At 33.0% G+C, this 13,411-nt stretch overlaps 3 protein-coding genes across 15 annotated transcripts; 1 reads left to right on the top strand and 2 right to left on the bottom strand.

Annotated features, from left to right (window-relative positions):
• Nucleotides 1-332: 332 nt before the first annotated feature.
• On the bottom strand, nucleotides 333-5,613 carry Ohgt (E3 ubiquitin ligase component cereblon). 4 transcript variants are annotated; one of them, XM_071710753.1, is made up of 8 exons: nucleotides 5,393-5,613; nucleotides 5,016-5,081; nucleotides 3,364-3,455; nucleotides 2,917-3,261; nucleotides 2,038-2,290; nucleotides 1,812-1,957; nucleotides 1,331-1,527; nucleotides 333-1,250 (listed from the first exon to the last, which is right to left on the bottom strand). In XM_071710753.1, the coding sequence occupies exons 1-8, from the start codon at nucleotides 5,451-5,453 to the stop codon at nucleotides 1,097-1,099; spliced, it is 1,314 nt and encodes a 437-aa protein (XP_071566854.1). In that variant the 5' UTR covers nucleotides 5,454-5,613; the 3' UTR covers nucleotides 333-1,096. The 4 variants fall into 4 exon arrangements, with proteins under 4 accessions (XP_071566854.1, XP_071566857.1, XP_071566856.1 ...); XM_071710756.1 differs by having other exon boundaries at nucleotides 5,035-5,081; nucleotides 5,393-5,606; XM_071710755.1 differs by having other exon boundaries at nucleotides 5,035-5,081; nucleotides 5,397-5,606.
• A 278-nt stretch (nucleotides 5,614-5,891) lies between these two features.
• Nucleotides 5,892-8,753, bottom strand: Mrps18c (mitochondrial ribosomal protein S18C). The gene is made up of 3 exons (XM_071710758.1): nucleotides 8,525-8,753; nucleotides 7,310-7,517; nucleotides 5,892-6,627 (listed from the first exon to the last, which is right to left on the bottom strand). The coding sequence occupies exons 1-3, from the start codon at nucleotides 8,660-8,662 to the stop codon at nucleotides 6,536-6,538; spliced, it is 438 nt and encodes a 145-aa protein (XP_071566859.1). The 5' UTR covers nucleotides 8,663-8,753; the 3' UTR covers nucleotides 5,892-6,535.
• Nucleotides 8,754-9,309: 556 nt separating this feature from the next.
• On the top strand, nucleotides 9,310-12,733 carry LOC139775068 (2-aminoethanethiol dioxygenase). Of its 10 annotated transcripts, none has more exons than XM_071710772.1 (5): nucleotides 9,313-9,387; nucleotides 9,466-9,622; nucleotides 10,118-10,270; nucleotides 11,689-12,057; nucleotides 12,241-12,733. In XM_071710772.1, the coding sequence occupies exons 4-5, from the start codon at nucleotides 11,773-11,775 to the stop codon at nucleotides 12,643-12,645; spliced, it is 690 nt and encodes a 229-aa protein (XP_071566873.1). In that variant the 5' UTR covers nucleotides 9,313-9,387; nucleotides 9,466-9,622; nucleotides 10,118-10,270; nucleotides 11,689-11,772; the 3' UTR covers nucleotides 12,646-12,733. The 10 variants fall into 10 exon arrangements, with proteins under 10 accessions (XP_071566879.1, XP_071566873.1, XP_071566874.1 ...); XM_071710774.1 differs by having other exon boundaries at nucleotides 9,321-9,387; nucleotides 9,466-9,523; XM_071710778.1 differs by lacking the exon at nucleotides 10,118-10,270 and having other exon boundaries at nucleotides 9,310-9,387; nucleotides 9,466-9,523.
• The last annotated feature ends 678 nt before the right edge of the window (nucleotides 12,734-13,411 follow it).

The raw sequence follows: 13,411 nt of genomic DNA, 5'->3' as shown, positions 1-13,411 counted from the left end.
TTGGTATGTACCCTGGTTATACTGTGGTGGCAAGATTGTAAACCTCTTACATTATGTCTCTTGATTATTTATACTATCACGATTCGAGTTTTAGTCGACTTTTTCTCGGATCGAGGACTCGGACCGATTTCTAGCATCGTGGACACAAGACTTCATAATTACAAATTGTGATAAAATGAGTGAAGAATTTATAAATATTAAATAAAAGCTGAAAATTTGTTTAACAAGTACCAACCACTTTTTTACAAAGCATTGAGTAACATCGTATAAAAGAATATTGTATATTTCTTAATATAATTTTTACTTAATTTACAATAACACCTTCAAAGAAAAAGATTTCACACAAAGTTTAATTAATAGCAGAATTAAATGATCAATTTACAGTATACCAGTAGCATTCATAGAATCTATTTCAAATTCTTTCTATTATAACTTATTATTGTAATTAATATAACAACTATTCTCCGCATATACAAGGTATCTTTCACAAATCACTATTGTCCAAGCGTAGCTGGTTAAATTACGAATACAACAAAACTCGTGCACAATTCACACATTAAGCATCATAAATGTTTCTTTTTTTTCTTTTTTTTCGTATTAATATGTTAAATACGTTTCTAAGGGGAAAAAATGCGTTACATCGAAATATGATTTATAATTTTTAAAAATACAGTTATATTTCCTATTATCTTTACATTCTTAGCACTTTTAGCCTGCCTATTCGTATGGTATCTTTTGCTTTTTTACCATTTTACACACATTTACTACTTCACCATATCTAAATGAAAATGTGCATACAATTGAGACACTTTGATCTGATCTGCGATTCAATTTCGAAGTATATAGAAGCTTCAACTGAACAAATGTGGTTAATACTTGACGTTATATCTCATACCTTAAGAAAGTCTTATTTATCATAGCGTTTATAAAATATAATCTTTTAGTGTGCAAACTATTGATTATTTCTCCAATCTCCTTTTCAAAATGATATACCGATCGTAATATATCAACATGACTTGCACTGCTTCGAAAAATCTCCAAAAATTACTGAGACATTTATGATGTCGTAATGTATATCGATATTTTGATCCTCTTTTTATTTCTTCTTCTTAATTTTTAAATCCTTATTTTTCAAACTTCTACGTGTTAGACCCCAAAACTCTTTGGGCCTTAAATTACTTTCCACCGCTGTGAATTTCCAACCGACATGATGACGACAGCCTTTACAAATAGCTATTGTCCAAGCATATCTAAAATAACCCATGTATTAGAGGTAGAATAGAATAAAACTCACGCATGAATTTTGACATGCTAGAATATTGCATTTTACCCTGGAAACCAGCTGTACTCGATTGAAGGATCCGAATTATTAAGTACAACACCTTGAACATGATAAAAAGTTATAGTTTCATGTATAACGCCACCAGGATTGACGTAAGTACCCTGCGGGCCTTCTTTATTCATCGGGAACATGTGCGACTGTCTCCCAATGAAGGATTCGCAATTAACACATACATATATCTTGTCCTTCAAATAACAGATATTGATATTAAAGGGGGTATACAAAAAAATGCAGCCAAATAAATAAATATATATATATATATACTCCGTCCAACGAGAGATCATGGTTGGTTCTGCGCATAGGCGAGCAAAGTGGGGGTAAGTCTAGAGCGTGGTGTACCCGGTGCCGTATACGTAGACATTCTGTGGGCGGACTGCGGAGACCTGCGCGCGAAACGGACGAATTTTCGTCTGATCCAACCATGATCTCTCGTTGGACGGAGTCTAGTATAGTACTATTTTATACGTACTTCTACGAGATATTTTATTTCTCTTTGCAATCGAGAAATAGCGCAATCATAAGTTAATAACGTGAGTCTTTCATTGTGATCCATTAGAATATTTTGTGCAACCCAGAAAGACAAATCTACGGGATCTTTAGGTACGCTACCGCCCCCTAAAATATAAATTGTAATTTAAAAAATTATAATAAATGATAAAACAATATAATTTTGTTTATACAATCACAATACTTACTAGTTTCAAGAAATTGCAAATGCTGACGTATTCTAAAGGAGAGCCTTACAGGGTCGTACTGTCTATAGACCCAAGCTGGCCAAGCAGTTACCGCAGCATCCAAGTTTTCTACTCTTTCTTGCTTTTTCATATCTTCCTCAGAATCGACAGAGATTCTCAAGTGATCTAATGAGGCTAAGCGTTGGTCCAAAAACGGTGGTTCAAGTGTTATCTCTGGTAATACTTTAACATTGGCCGAAATTTTATTGTTGTCCTGATTATAAGTAATATCAAATTATTTAATAATTAATAATTATTTAATTACTTAAATAACTAAAATAATACTACCCAAAATTAAATCCTATATATGTATAATATTCTACGCTTAAAAATACCAAAATACCAGTTATTAAGTTGTAGCATATTTAATAATTTATTCTTATATATAATTGGGTTGTTTCGAAAGTGACAACTTCTACAGAAGTAATATATATATATATATACATATGTACCTATACATTTATTTATTCGATCAATTTTTGATTAACTCAACTTTGCTATCGTCTTCATAAACATCATTTTATGGCTTATCCGGAATTTTACAGATTTCAGATAGAACGTCAAATGATGAAAATATAAATTCTTTCATATACAAAGTTACATACAAAAATGCAGTTAAAATTCCCCCAAGTCTGGCCAGTAGTTTTTATTAAAAATATACTTAAAAATGTTGCCTTTCAGACCACGTATATATGTTATATCTTTTTTAATAGTTTTTACATGACCCAGTACATTTAACTGTAGTCTATTTAAAGCCGCTTCAAACTTTTCGAATAAACCCATACAATCTAATAATTGTTGTGAATATAATTTGTATACATATTTCGTATAAAAACTAACCTGTGTAATAATACGCAATATCTTAAAGCGTTGCCTGCCTTTAGCCTTCAGACGAAACTCTCGTCGTCCATGATCCAACAATATACCTCCATCCGTGTACTCGTAAATTTCAGCGGTCGTTCCTATTCGCTCCATCTCGGGATAACCGTAACACACGACACCGAAAGTACGATCGTTTTGTATACAAGTTTGCAACATCTCTATGGTCTGTGTGCCAAAAACTGTCATGGGTAACGTTTGTCCAGGGAATAAAACAGACTGCTTTACTAATAGTGGTAGATTCATATAAATGCCATCATCCAATATAGTCCGTCCCCTTAATTCCTCCAAATTTTGTCCTAAATACTGCACAGAATATATTTAATTATTTTAAAGAATCCTAACTTATGTTACACATTAACACAACTAATATTACACTGTGTTATCTTTAAAATACCTTATACTTACAGAATGTGTCGCTGGTAACGTCACATCGAATGTATTCTCTGAGGGCACTGGGACGTCTTCCATATTGGACTCTATTCTATTACTCGACAAATCTATAAATGTATTATAATTCATTATACAATTGACGTTATATTAATTTTTTTCTCTTATATATATATATATATAAAAGCACACTATTTACTATTACTTGTGTACGTATACTTAATAAAACATTGTAATAAAACTAATTGATATAAATTCTTTTACAAATTATATCTTGTTAATAAATATGTAGTTTATTGATTGAACCACAGGCACATTATTTTTTTTAATTTAATTAAAATAAAGGGGATTAAAGATATAAGTTATAATATGATCTTTGACTATATAATATCTAATGTAATTACTTATCATAAAACTAGACAAAAAATTTTCAAATATACAAATATTTATTATATCGTTTAACAAAATATGGCTTTAATTTATTGCAACATATTGTAACAAACTAGAGTGGTATTTTGAATTTAATGTCGCTTATCTGTGCTATATATGCCTTTGCTAAATTATAAGTAATGCGTGCATAGCTACATTTGCTGGTAAAAATACCAATGTATTGTCTTCTAACATGTTTACTGATGAAATTAACACATTGCGGATGGACGAAGAGATATCTCACATTTTTTTATTTATTAATCAAGAACAGTTATTATTCAGTAACAAGTGACAACAGTGATTTGTTTCCTTTCTACCAATGTATTTTGAAAATATATGTATATTTTAAAATATTTGTTGAAATTAAATATTTTTAACATAACAGTGATTTTTAACTACGAACAAACCATAAGTAATTTAAAAATATTTGACGCAAAAAAATAGCTGGCTACTGACAATGAGTATAATTAGCAATAAAATGTCTGGTCCGCAATGTGTTAACATACATAAATATGAATATATGAATATATGTATATGTAAATAACACATTGCGGACCAGACCTACTAGTAAGCGTGTATAGTTACTAATTTTACCACAACATGTATATATTACATATGTACATATTAGGCGCTTTCCATTTAGACGCTGCTTTGTTTGCACCGAACAATTCGAAGTAAATAAAGCAAGTAAATAGAACGAATAAAGCTCGAATAAAATACACATGAAAATGATATATAGTGTCTTATTGCTAAAACTTTTACTTGAAATTTTAAAACATATATAATATTTTGTTCTTTTCACATGCTTAACCGAGTTATAATACTTTTCGTTGATTACTTATGATTTCGCATATAGATATGTTCATCACTCGAGTTATGAAAGATATAATTGTGAAGAAAACTTAAATCAACCATTATTTAGTACTCCAGTGTTTACAGCACTACATATCGCACATCGCACTCCGAGAAGAATGCTGTCACAAGTAAAAAATTTTTGATTTTGAATTAAGCCCATAAAAAGTATGCCTAAAATGTTTTTTCTCTCTCCTAAAAATGGTAAATTTTTGAGTTGACATTCGCTTCTCAGGGTGCGATACGTACTAAATACTATTTTGATTCAACGTCTTTTCGATGCCTATTGTTCCAACTAGATGCGTCATCGTATTTCAAAGCACTCATTACAAGTTCGCAGAGACCGAGACCGAGGTCTATTAAGATATAAAAAATATCAGAGAATATACCTAGCTCAACTGTGCTTACATCTGACCAGTTTTCATGATCTTCATCCAGGCCGCTACGCGGGGACTCTGCAAGCAGTTTATAACTTCAACATTGGACATTTCAACAGTCTGAGGCACAAGTGCGTCAGCGTCATTTTTCTACCTATATACGTCGTAGGTTATGCTATAATCTAAAAAACGAGTTACCGCAGACAAGGATTTAACTGTCAATACAGTTGATCCACGTACTCGCTAGCGTTCACACGTTTGAAATTGCAAACAAACGTTTACATATTTGGAATTGCAAATTAGATATATATATATATATATTTTTTTTTTTGCGTGTAACATATATTTTATAGTACACCGCGTGAAGTAACTCGATCCCAAAAACATACCTACTATGGGTATATCGCCGTAATCGCTTTGCTCGGTGTCATAATCCTCATCAACATCCATTATTACTTATTCAATTACGGTACAAATAAAATCCGTTCGATTCGTAATATGTAAGCAAACTGACCAAAGTATCAACACGTATGTACCGTATGTACATACATACTATTCTCAACTATTCTTGACGTCAAGGCAAGAGCGCACGCAGGCCACGCAGACGCAGGGGCCGCAGGGGGTTGTCTGAGGGAAGGGACCCAGTTTCTTGCGCATGCGCGATTATTACGGTTCCGTAGACTGTTCGATACCTTCGATACTAATAAAAAAAAGCGTCACCCGATAATCGACTATGAAATTTTCTAAAAATTTATAGGAAATCTATTTCATAAAATATATAAATAAATATATGTAATATAAAACAATACAAATGTATATGACACGTAAATATATTTTGTGCGTATAAATATACAAATTATAATTTATATTTAATAATAAAATATTAAGTAAAAAACAGAAAGATAAGAATTTATTATAAATAAAACACTACATTTTTACATCAATAGTTTTAAACGTTGAACGTTAATGAAATCTGTTTTGTAATATTTAATGATCTTATTATACCATATAGGGCATAGTTCAAAGCGCTTTATTTTCTGTGACATGGTGCTGATTAGAATCTGTAACAACATTTTTCTTTCATCAAGATTGAAACTTCCTAAATACACATTTCATGATAATTAACTTCTTTTCTGACGTTTAAATTGATTATTAAATGTATATAACTATATACTGATTTTAATCTACAATACAATATTTACTATCTGGCCAAGCATTTCATATTAAAATCGTGTTTGTTATAAATAATTACGCATCTGTTGGACATATAAGGATTTCATTTAGCGTAAATATATAACAGTTTTTACTTGAACAGGGCAATTTGTTGATGCTAATGCAATTATAATCATTTCATTTGTCGAGTGTTTATATATATATATATATATATATATAAGGCTGCGTTCGGATTCCCACCCGAGTGCTAAAAATCCTATAATATACGTCAAGTGCACTATAGATTTTCAGCACCCAGGTGGGGAATCGGAACGCACCCTAAACATAAGTATATATGCACATATACAGCTATTACTCGTTTAATATTTGTGTGGCCTAAATGGATGATTTGGATCAAACAGTTTTGGATCTTTAACATATTCCTGTTCTTTCGTCCAGTAACCCATTAAACCTGAAATATAAAAACAAATGTGTATAGTTATATCTTGACGAATCTGTTTTCCATGTTCCCTGAATTTAAAAAATATATGTAGGTATAATATATGGGGCATTCCATGTCAAATCGACCTGGGTTTGACAACCTCAACCTCTCGGATATACAAACTACAATGTTTGTACGTCGTCGATAACAGACAATGACCGTTAAGCCCGTATCAGACTACGGATTGGGATTGAGATTGGATTGAAATTTAATCAATCAGAATAAAGAAAACTGATCTCTTAAGTTTAGTGAACTTTGCTCTGATTGGTCAAATTTCAATCCAATCTCAATCCCAGTCTGATACAGGCTTAGGCTTTAGTCATTGTCTGGTATCGAAACCTTACTACACTGCAGAAATAACAATTAATATGTAAGAAGAGAGCAATGTTTATCATTTAAAGACCTTGATGTATTCAACACCCATCGACGACGTACAAACATTGTACAAATGTATATTTTTCTATTTAAAATATGTGACAATGAGTGGAAACCACATAGAATAGCTCCTACAGTATACAATAAAGATTGGTCCATATCTCAACAGGTATTTGATTTAGGATCCATGTTTACTGGACATTTTCTTCTTTTACTTTGACGAGTACTTTCAAAATATAGGACACTTTTTTTAAACACCCTGTATGCGTATGTATACCTGCACTTTGAGCTTTTGCAATTTCTTGTTCTAGTCTCATCTGTTTGTGTTTGCATAACCCAGTTATGTGTCTTCCATATATCCTGCCTGTGTATCGACTTTGAAACTGTGAAAGTAATCTTACATTCTTGTAATCTGGTTCAATGCCCAATCTACACAGAATACATTGCCGTTTTTCTTTTACATAGGGATTTTCAATTTTGATAGGCTGCAAATATAAAAAAGAAAACATGTAAATATATCATATCACATAAAAACATCCAAAACAAACAAGAATAAAATATTATGACGCATGCGATAAAGTTTTGCACAGAAATATACCATATACCTATTTCTATTTATGGTAATTATGAAGGAGAGAGGCTTCCTCCCCAATTTGGCTGAAACTTGACAGTTTTGTGTATTTTGGTGCGTAAAACATGAATCTATAAGTTAAAATTGTCGTTCTCAATTAGGAAAAAAGTTATTAAGTACCAAAGTTGACAGTTGCGTGGTTAGGATGTCTGTCATTTATTATACTTTGTATTTATAGACTTTTCAATATGCCAATTATTTTTATTATCTTTTTTAACCATTTAATTCGATATATTATGGCATATTTGGTACAACAAAACTGCACATTTTCCAAAGAAAATAATAATTTATGTTTTTTGTTAAAGCAGAGAATATAGTTGGACCAACCATATTCAGTACAACAAAATGCATATTTTCCGAAGAAAATAATAATTTATGTTTTTTGATCAAGCAGAGAATAGTTGGTCCATAAATTATTAAAAAAAAAAAAGATAATAGAAATAGAGTTATTATGCTTTTTTAAAAGCAGAAAATAATTGGCATATTAAAAAGTCTATAAATACTAACAATAAGTATAATAAATGACAGACATCCTAACCACGCAACTGTCAACTTTAGTACTTAATAACTTTTTTCCTAATTGAGAGCGACAATTTTAACTTATAGATTCTTGTTTTATGCACCAAAATACACAAAATTGTCTCAAGTTTCAGCCAAATCGGCGGAGAAGCCCCTTTCCTTCATAATTACCCTCTTTATAAATACACAAAATAATGATTTACTTTGATTTATGGTTCGCATTGTTCGCAATGTTTCAAAATATACTGAGAAATGAGTACTAAAAATCTGTAGTTAATGTTATATTATATATGTTAGAGATTTTTCAGTACTGTCAATACATTTCAGAATGCGTTCTCTTACCATATCATCTTCCACTACTACATTAATTCCTACAGAGTTGTCGGAGGAACTTTTACTTATAGTACGAAAATACGATTTGCAGATTTTGTTAGCAACAAACGTTGTTGCAACTCTATGTAAGGCTAAAGCAGAAATCATTTCGCGTGTATTCAAGACTACAGCAAACCCAAAATAAAATCCAAACCCTCGTGCTCCAAATCCTGCACAGTCCTGCAGTGGCTGCAGTTTTGTAGAAAGTTTAGTGCCCGTCTACAATAGATGTTTTATGCCCTAAAGCAGGGCACACACACTTTTCGTAGAACGTTTCGACCAATCGCGTTTCGCGTTGCTCGATTCTTATGCTGCGTTCCCACTATACGCGTCGCGCGTCGCGTCATCCGAGTTAAACCAATCAAAACATCCCATTTTGTTCCCGTCACAAGTAATGTAATAAAATGGGATGTTTTGATTGGTCGCGACGGATGACGCGACGCGTGACGCGCTCAGTGGAAACTCAGCCTTATGCTGCGTTCCCACTATACGCGTCGCGCGTCGCGTCACGACCCCGCGCGTCATAAGTTTATCCAATCAAAACGTTTAATTTTATGACGTTATTTCCGACGCGAGATCATGTCATAAAATGAAACGTTTTGATTGGATAACTCATGACGCGGCGTCGTGACGCGACGCGCGACGCGTATAGTGGGAACGCAGCATAATAGGCCCCCTGAACTGCAGCGAAAAAGAACAGACCATATGCTTCTACGTTCCCACCTTAACCTTACCTCAGGAAAGAATCGTTATTCGTTGACGGGTAGCACGTAGCACACACGGTAGCACAGTGCGTACACATACATACTTGTATAGAATAAACCTATGGAAAGGTACTTTAATCTACTTGTTTTTTTTTTTTTTCCCAATATGCGTTTCTTTAGAAATTATTTCAAGCTTTGTATGTGTAGGATTGATATGTACGAGATAATTTAATATTGAACATCTAATACTAAGAAGTTTCTCGAGGTAAATTTTCAAATTTTTCGTTAATGGACATTTATTGTATGTCGAGTGACTCGAGTGGTAGTTGAGGTTGTGATCTCGTTGATGAAGTTGACAATTAAGGTATGAAGAGAAATATTCGTATATCCGCTTCTTTTCTAATAATTTTATTAAAAAAACAATATGTTATATGAAGTAAAAAAACGTTTTAAATAGCTTATTATATACGTAGAAGAAATATAGCTTATAGAAGCAGCTCAAGCAGCACTCCCTTAGAATTCTCAATAATTCATCAAAAACATGATACAAGCTAATAGAAATAGAAATTTTAAGGTCTAATGTTTGTGAACGTGTAATTATATGTATAAATTAGTTCTTAGTTATTCAAATTTATAGTTGTTTGATTTTTACGAGGGGCATTCAATAAGTAATGCAACATATTTTTTTCTTATTCAAGATTTGTTTTATTGCAGTTTTAAATACATCATACTAACTTCTCCCCAATTCTTTGGCTACAAAAATATCATTTTTCAACATAATCTTCATTCAATTCTATGTCATCTAAATGTAAAACCCTGTATTTTCCTTGATGTTCCTGCTGTACCACTATGGGTGAAGAACGACAGTCGACAGTCTACCCTACACCTTGGATCTTGGATCTTGGATCTTGGATCTTGCACCTTCTGCATTGACTTTCATCTTTTTGGCCCTCTGAAAGATACAATCCGCAGGAAAAGATATGCAGGCAATGACAAGGAAGTCATAGTCAAAGTAAGAAAAATGGCTGAGAGGCAGATCAGCAGAGTGGTATATCACAAGGGCAAATAGTTATTTCAACTTAAAGAAGCGAAAAAATGGCCATTTTGGCACAAATTAGGTACAAATATCTTTGAAATCTGATCGTGATAGAGCAATTCGGGTAACAGATTCAGTTTCAGCACGCCAAAATCCTTTGTAAAAGATTATTGAGATCTGAGATCCGAGGGTCAAAATTGACGTCGACCTGTGTAATTTATAATAAATTATTTTTTAATTTATCGATATATTTTCTAACGTTTATCAATGAACATGACATTCCTATGAATATGACATTATTGTACACTATACATTCTATGCATAATCAGTGTCTGCTCATGCATTTGATAATTGATCAGAAATTCTTCTGACAAAGCTCGATTAGCCTTCTTCAGCCTTCTTCCATGTAAAGAATAATAGCATGTGCTAATAGCTAATAAATCACCGGTCTTGAAAACAGATATTCGATTTTGCTACTATAAGTAGTGATAAGTATACATTTTGACTTATCTTTAGATATAGATCACGAATATGCATGACTCATATAACTAAACGAGCTCTGTCTTGGGACTTGTAAGTACGAGTAAGTAACCAAAGCGTAAGTGTCCAAAAAACATTTAGGTATTTTTCTTCAATCTTTTTTGAGCTGTTTTTTTTTAGTTCATTAAACCTTGGAGAGTAAGCTTTTCAACTGTAAAAAGAGTTTGTGAAAGTTGGAGGACTGGCTGTATTAGGATGATAAAGGAGCTTTATTCAGAGAGTGACTGATATCGATATCGAATAATTTTATATCCTTGTAACTTTTTTATTTGGCCTCTCCTAAGAATGAGATCTGTATTTTTGGAATTGGCTCGTCAAGACGATTCAGAATATATACAGGTTGTTCGATTTATGTATGTCATAAAATAAATCGCATATTCTGTCGCATAAAAAACTGACTCGAAAAGTCCTTAATAGTTTTTAGATACTTTTAAGGATATTAAGCGAGATATTGCAAGTTAAAGTTTGAATAATTTCTCAAATTAAGTATCCATAGATGAGGTGCATGTGTGTGCATATTCCGTAAATAAGAAAGACATTGCCTCGAAATCTCAAGACTGAATACTTGTGTACAGCTTCAAAGCTAAAAGAACACTGTTTAAAATGTGTTAATAAAAAAACATTACAATATGATTTTTTCAAAATTTTGATGAGAAATTTGAGAGAAAAATGGCTGGGTTTCTCCAGACCCCATGTGCGACTTACACGTATGCAAAAAATAAGTGTGGCCTGCGAGGGTTAAAATGCTTGATAATATATTTATATCACCTTTTAAATTATTGCAAGATAAGTGGATATGCGAATATTTCTTTGCTCATGTTCTTTGTGATAGAAGATTATAACGTCTTTTCCAGGCATATGCTCAAACATAAATACTTTGCATCGATTTTGATGATTAAAAGTTCGAGGAAGAGGAGGTGGCACTAAAATATCCAATTATGGCATCGGCGATCGAAGTTTTGGGGAAGCAAGCAATGAAAACGTTCAGCGATCGCCGGCTTTGTCAAAAAAACTTGGACAAATTGTTAAGTTTGCTAAACAAGATAACAGCCGAGGATGTGAAACTCGATAAAAATACTCTAGATTACGTCAGTAGGCAGCCCGCGCCTATGTGCGTGATGGATATATTCGAGAACAAAGACATAACAATTGCAATTTTCATATTGAAACATGGAGTTAGGATGCCTATGCACGATCATCCTGGAATGCACGGTTTATTGAAGGTATGTAAATATTTGTGTCATTAATGCGTAAAGATTGATGGTATAACAACTATAATACATAGATTGTCCTCAAACCGAAAGATATTAGTTTAAGATTCGACAAAAGATATAATTTTGAGTAAAAAAAAGTTGCAATAAATTGTAATATGTATCAATATATAATGTATACCGATCATAATATAGGTAATCAGTGGTATGGTAGAATTAAGCAGCTACAGTTTGAAGACAAAGAGTGATCATGTAATTAAAGCGAAGGAGGAAATTGCGGCAGTCAGGCATAGGCCTGACTATCTTCATAGCAACTCACCCGCTTGTACCTTTACACCGACGGAAAAGAATTTTCATGAAATCTTGTGCGTGGAGGGTCCCGCAGCTTTTCTAGACATACTCAGTCCACCGTATGACGTCGACGAGTTTGGCAAGGGAACGAGACCCTGTACGTTCTTCAAGACCGTCAAGTCTAAGTTGTGTACAGAATTGACAGATATAATCGAAGAAGTTCAATTGACAGTTGTGGAGAATCTGCCGGACTTTTATTCTTCGAGTTTAGAGTATATAGGACCTCCTTTGAAAAATCACTGTAATTAAGATATAATAATACTTTTCCACTTCGTGGTTTGTGAATTTTGTATTTGTAACGCTGTGCATAATCATATATAGTTGTATAGTACATAGACTTTTACCACTATATGATCTTCACCGCTAAATATATTTAAGATTTAAGGCGGTTGGTCCCTGCTACAACTGTCCTTATTTAATGACGTCAGAAGCGAGAAATGACACGTTTGCGAATACACCTGCGAATAAGCCTATATGGTTAGGCTTTGCATCTCATTCATTTTACGACTGTTTATTAACTGTCGAGGGAAACGGATAGAACTCGGAATATTTTTCAAGTGTGCTGAAGTGATCTGAAGTGTTATTTTGTGCAAATATCTTTTTATTTGCAAATACCATGCAAGAATTTTCCAAGTGTCATTTCTCGCTTCTGACGTCTATTAAATAAGGACAGTTGCAGCAGGGACCAGGAGTCTTAAGTTTAATGCACGATTGGTAGATATAATCGTGTATCTTTACGCGAGCCGGAGAGTTGCGAGTACCTGAGATTATCAGATCTCAATAACAGCTAAATGTTCATATTGTGAACGCGTGGAGCTCATTGCCCTGTAAATTTAGCTCCAACTCTTAGGTCGATTCTATAGTTAACCACATGTCACTGTGTTGGATGCCGAGTATGTACATAGACATAATATATTAGCGATTTTGAATGCTTGTGCTGTTCTGCACTGGTGCGTACTATAAAGACTACTACATTTATCGAGAAAGATACGGTACATTTTTACCGTACCGATAA

This window comes from Temnothorax nylanderi, unplaced genomic scaffold (genome assembly GCF_030848795.1).
Source record: "Temnothorax nylanderi isolate EJ_2023f unplaced genomic scaffold, tnyl_v1.0 TNYL_tig0091_pilon, whole genome shotgun sequence".
NCBI lineage: Eukaryota > Metazoa > Arthropoda > Insecta > Hymenoptera > Formicidae > Temnothorax > Temnothorax nylanderi.
The sequence above is the reverse complement of the archived record's forward strand: the minus strand, read 5'-3'. Positions and strand labels throughout refer to the sequence as shown.

What these genes read in the sequence shown, in the direction of transcription:
- Ohgt (XM_071710753.1), bottom strand. Translation starts at nt 5,453, where the DNA reads ATGGATGTTGATGAGGATTATGACACCGAGCAAAGCGATTACGGCGAT. An exon ending in TGTAAGCACAGTTGAGCTAG is followed by an intron (nt 3,456 to 5,015) that starts GTATATTCTCTG and finishes ATACATTTATAG; the next exon opens with ATTTGTCGAGTAATAGAATA. An exon ending in TATTGCGTATTATTACACAG is followed by an intron (nt 2,291 to 2,916) that starts GTTAGTTTTTAT and finishes ACTTATAATCAG; the next exon opens with GACAACAATAAAATTTCGGC.
- LOC139775068 (XM_071710778.1), top strand. Translation starts at nt 11,773, where the DNA reads ATGGCATCGGCGATCGAAGTTTTGGGGAAGCAAGCAATGAAAACGTTC. An exon ending in GAATGCACGGTTTATTGAAG is followed by an intron (nt 12,058 to 12,240) that starts GTATGTAAATAT and finishes ATCATAATATAG; the next exon opens with GTAATCAGTGGTATGGTAGA.
- Mrps18c (XM_071710758.1), bottom strand. Translation starts at nt 8,662, where the DNA reads ATGATTTCTGCTTTAGCCTTACATAGAGTTGCAACAACGTTTGTTGCT. An exon ending in TAGTAGTGGAAGATGATATG is followed by an intron (nt 7,518 to 8,524) that starts GTAAGAGAACGC and finishes TTATATTTGCAG; the next exon opens with CCTATCAAAATTGAAAATCC. An exon ending in TGCAAAAGCTCAAAGTGCAG is followed by an intron (nt 6,628 to 7,309) that starts GTATACATACGC and finishes TTTATATTTCAG; the next exon opens with GTTTAATGGGTTACTGGACG.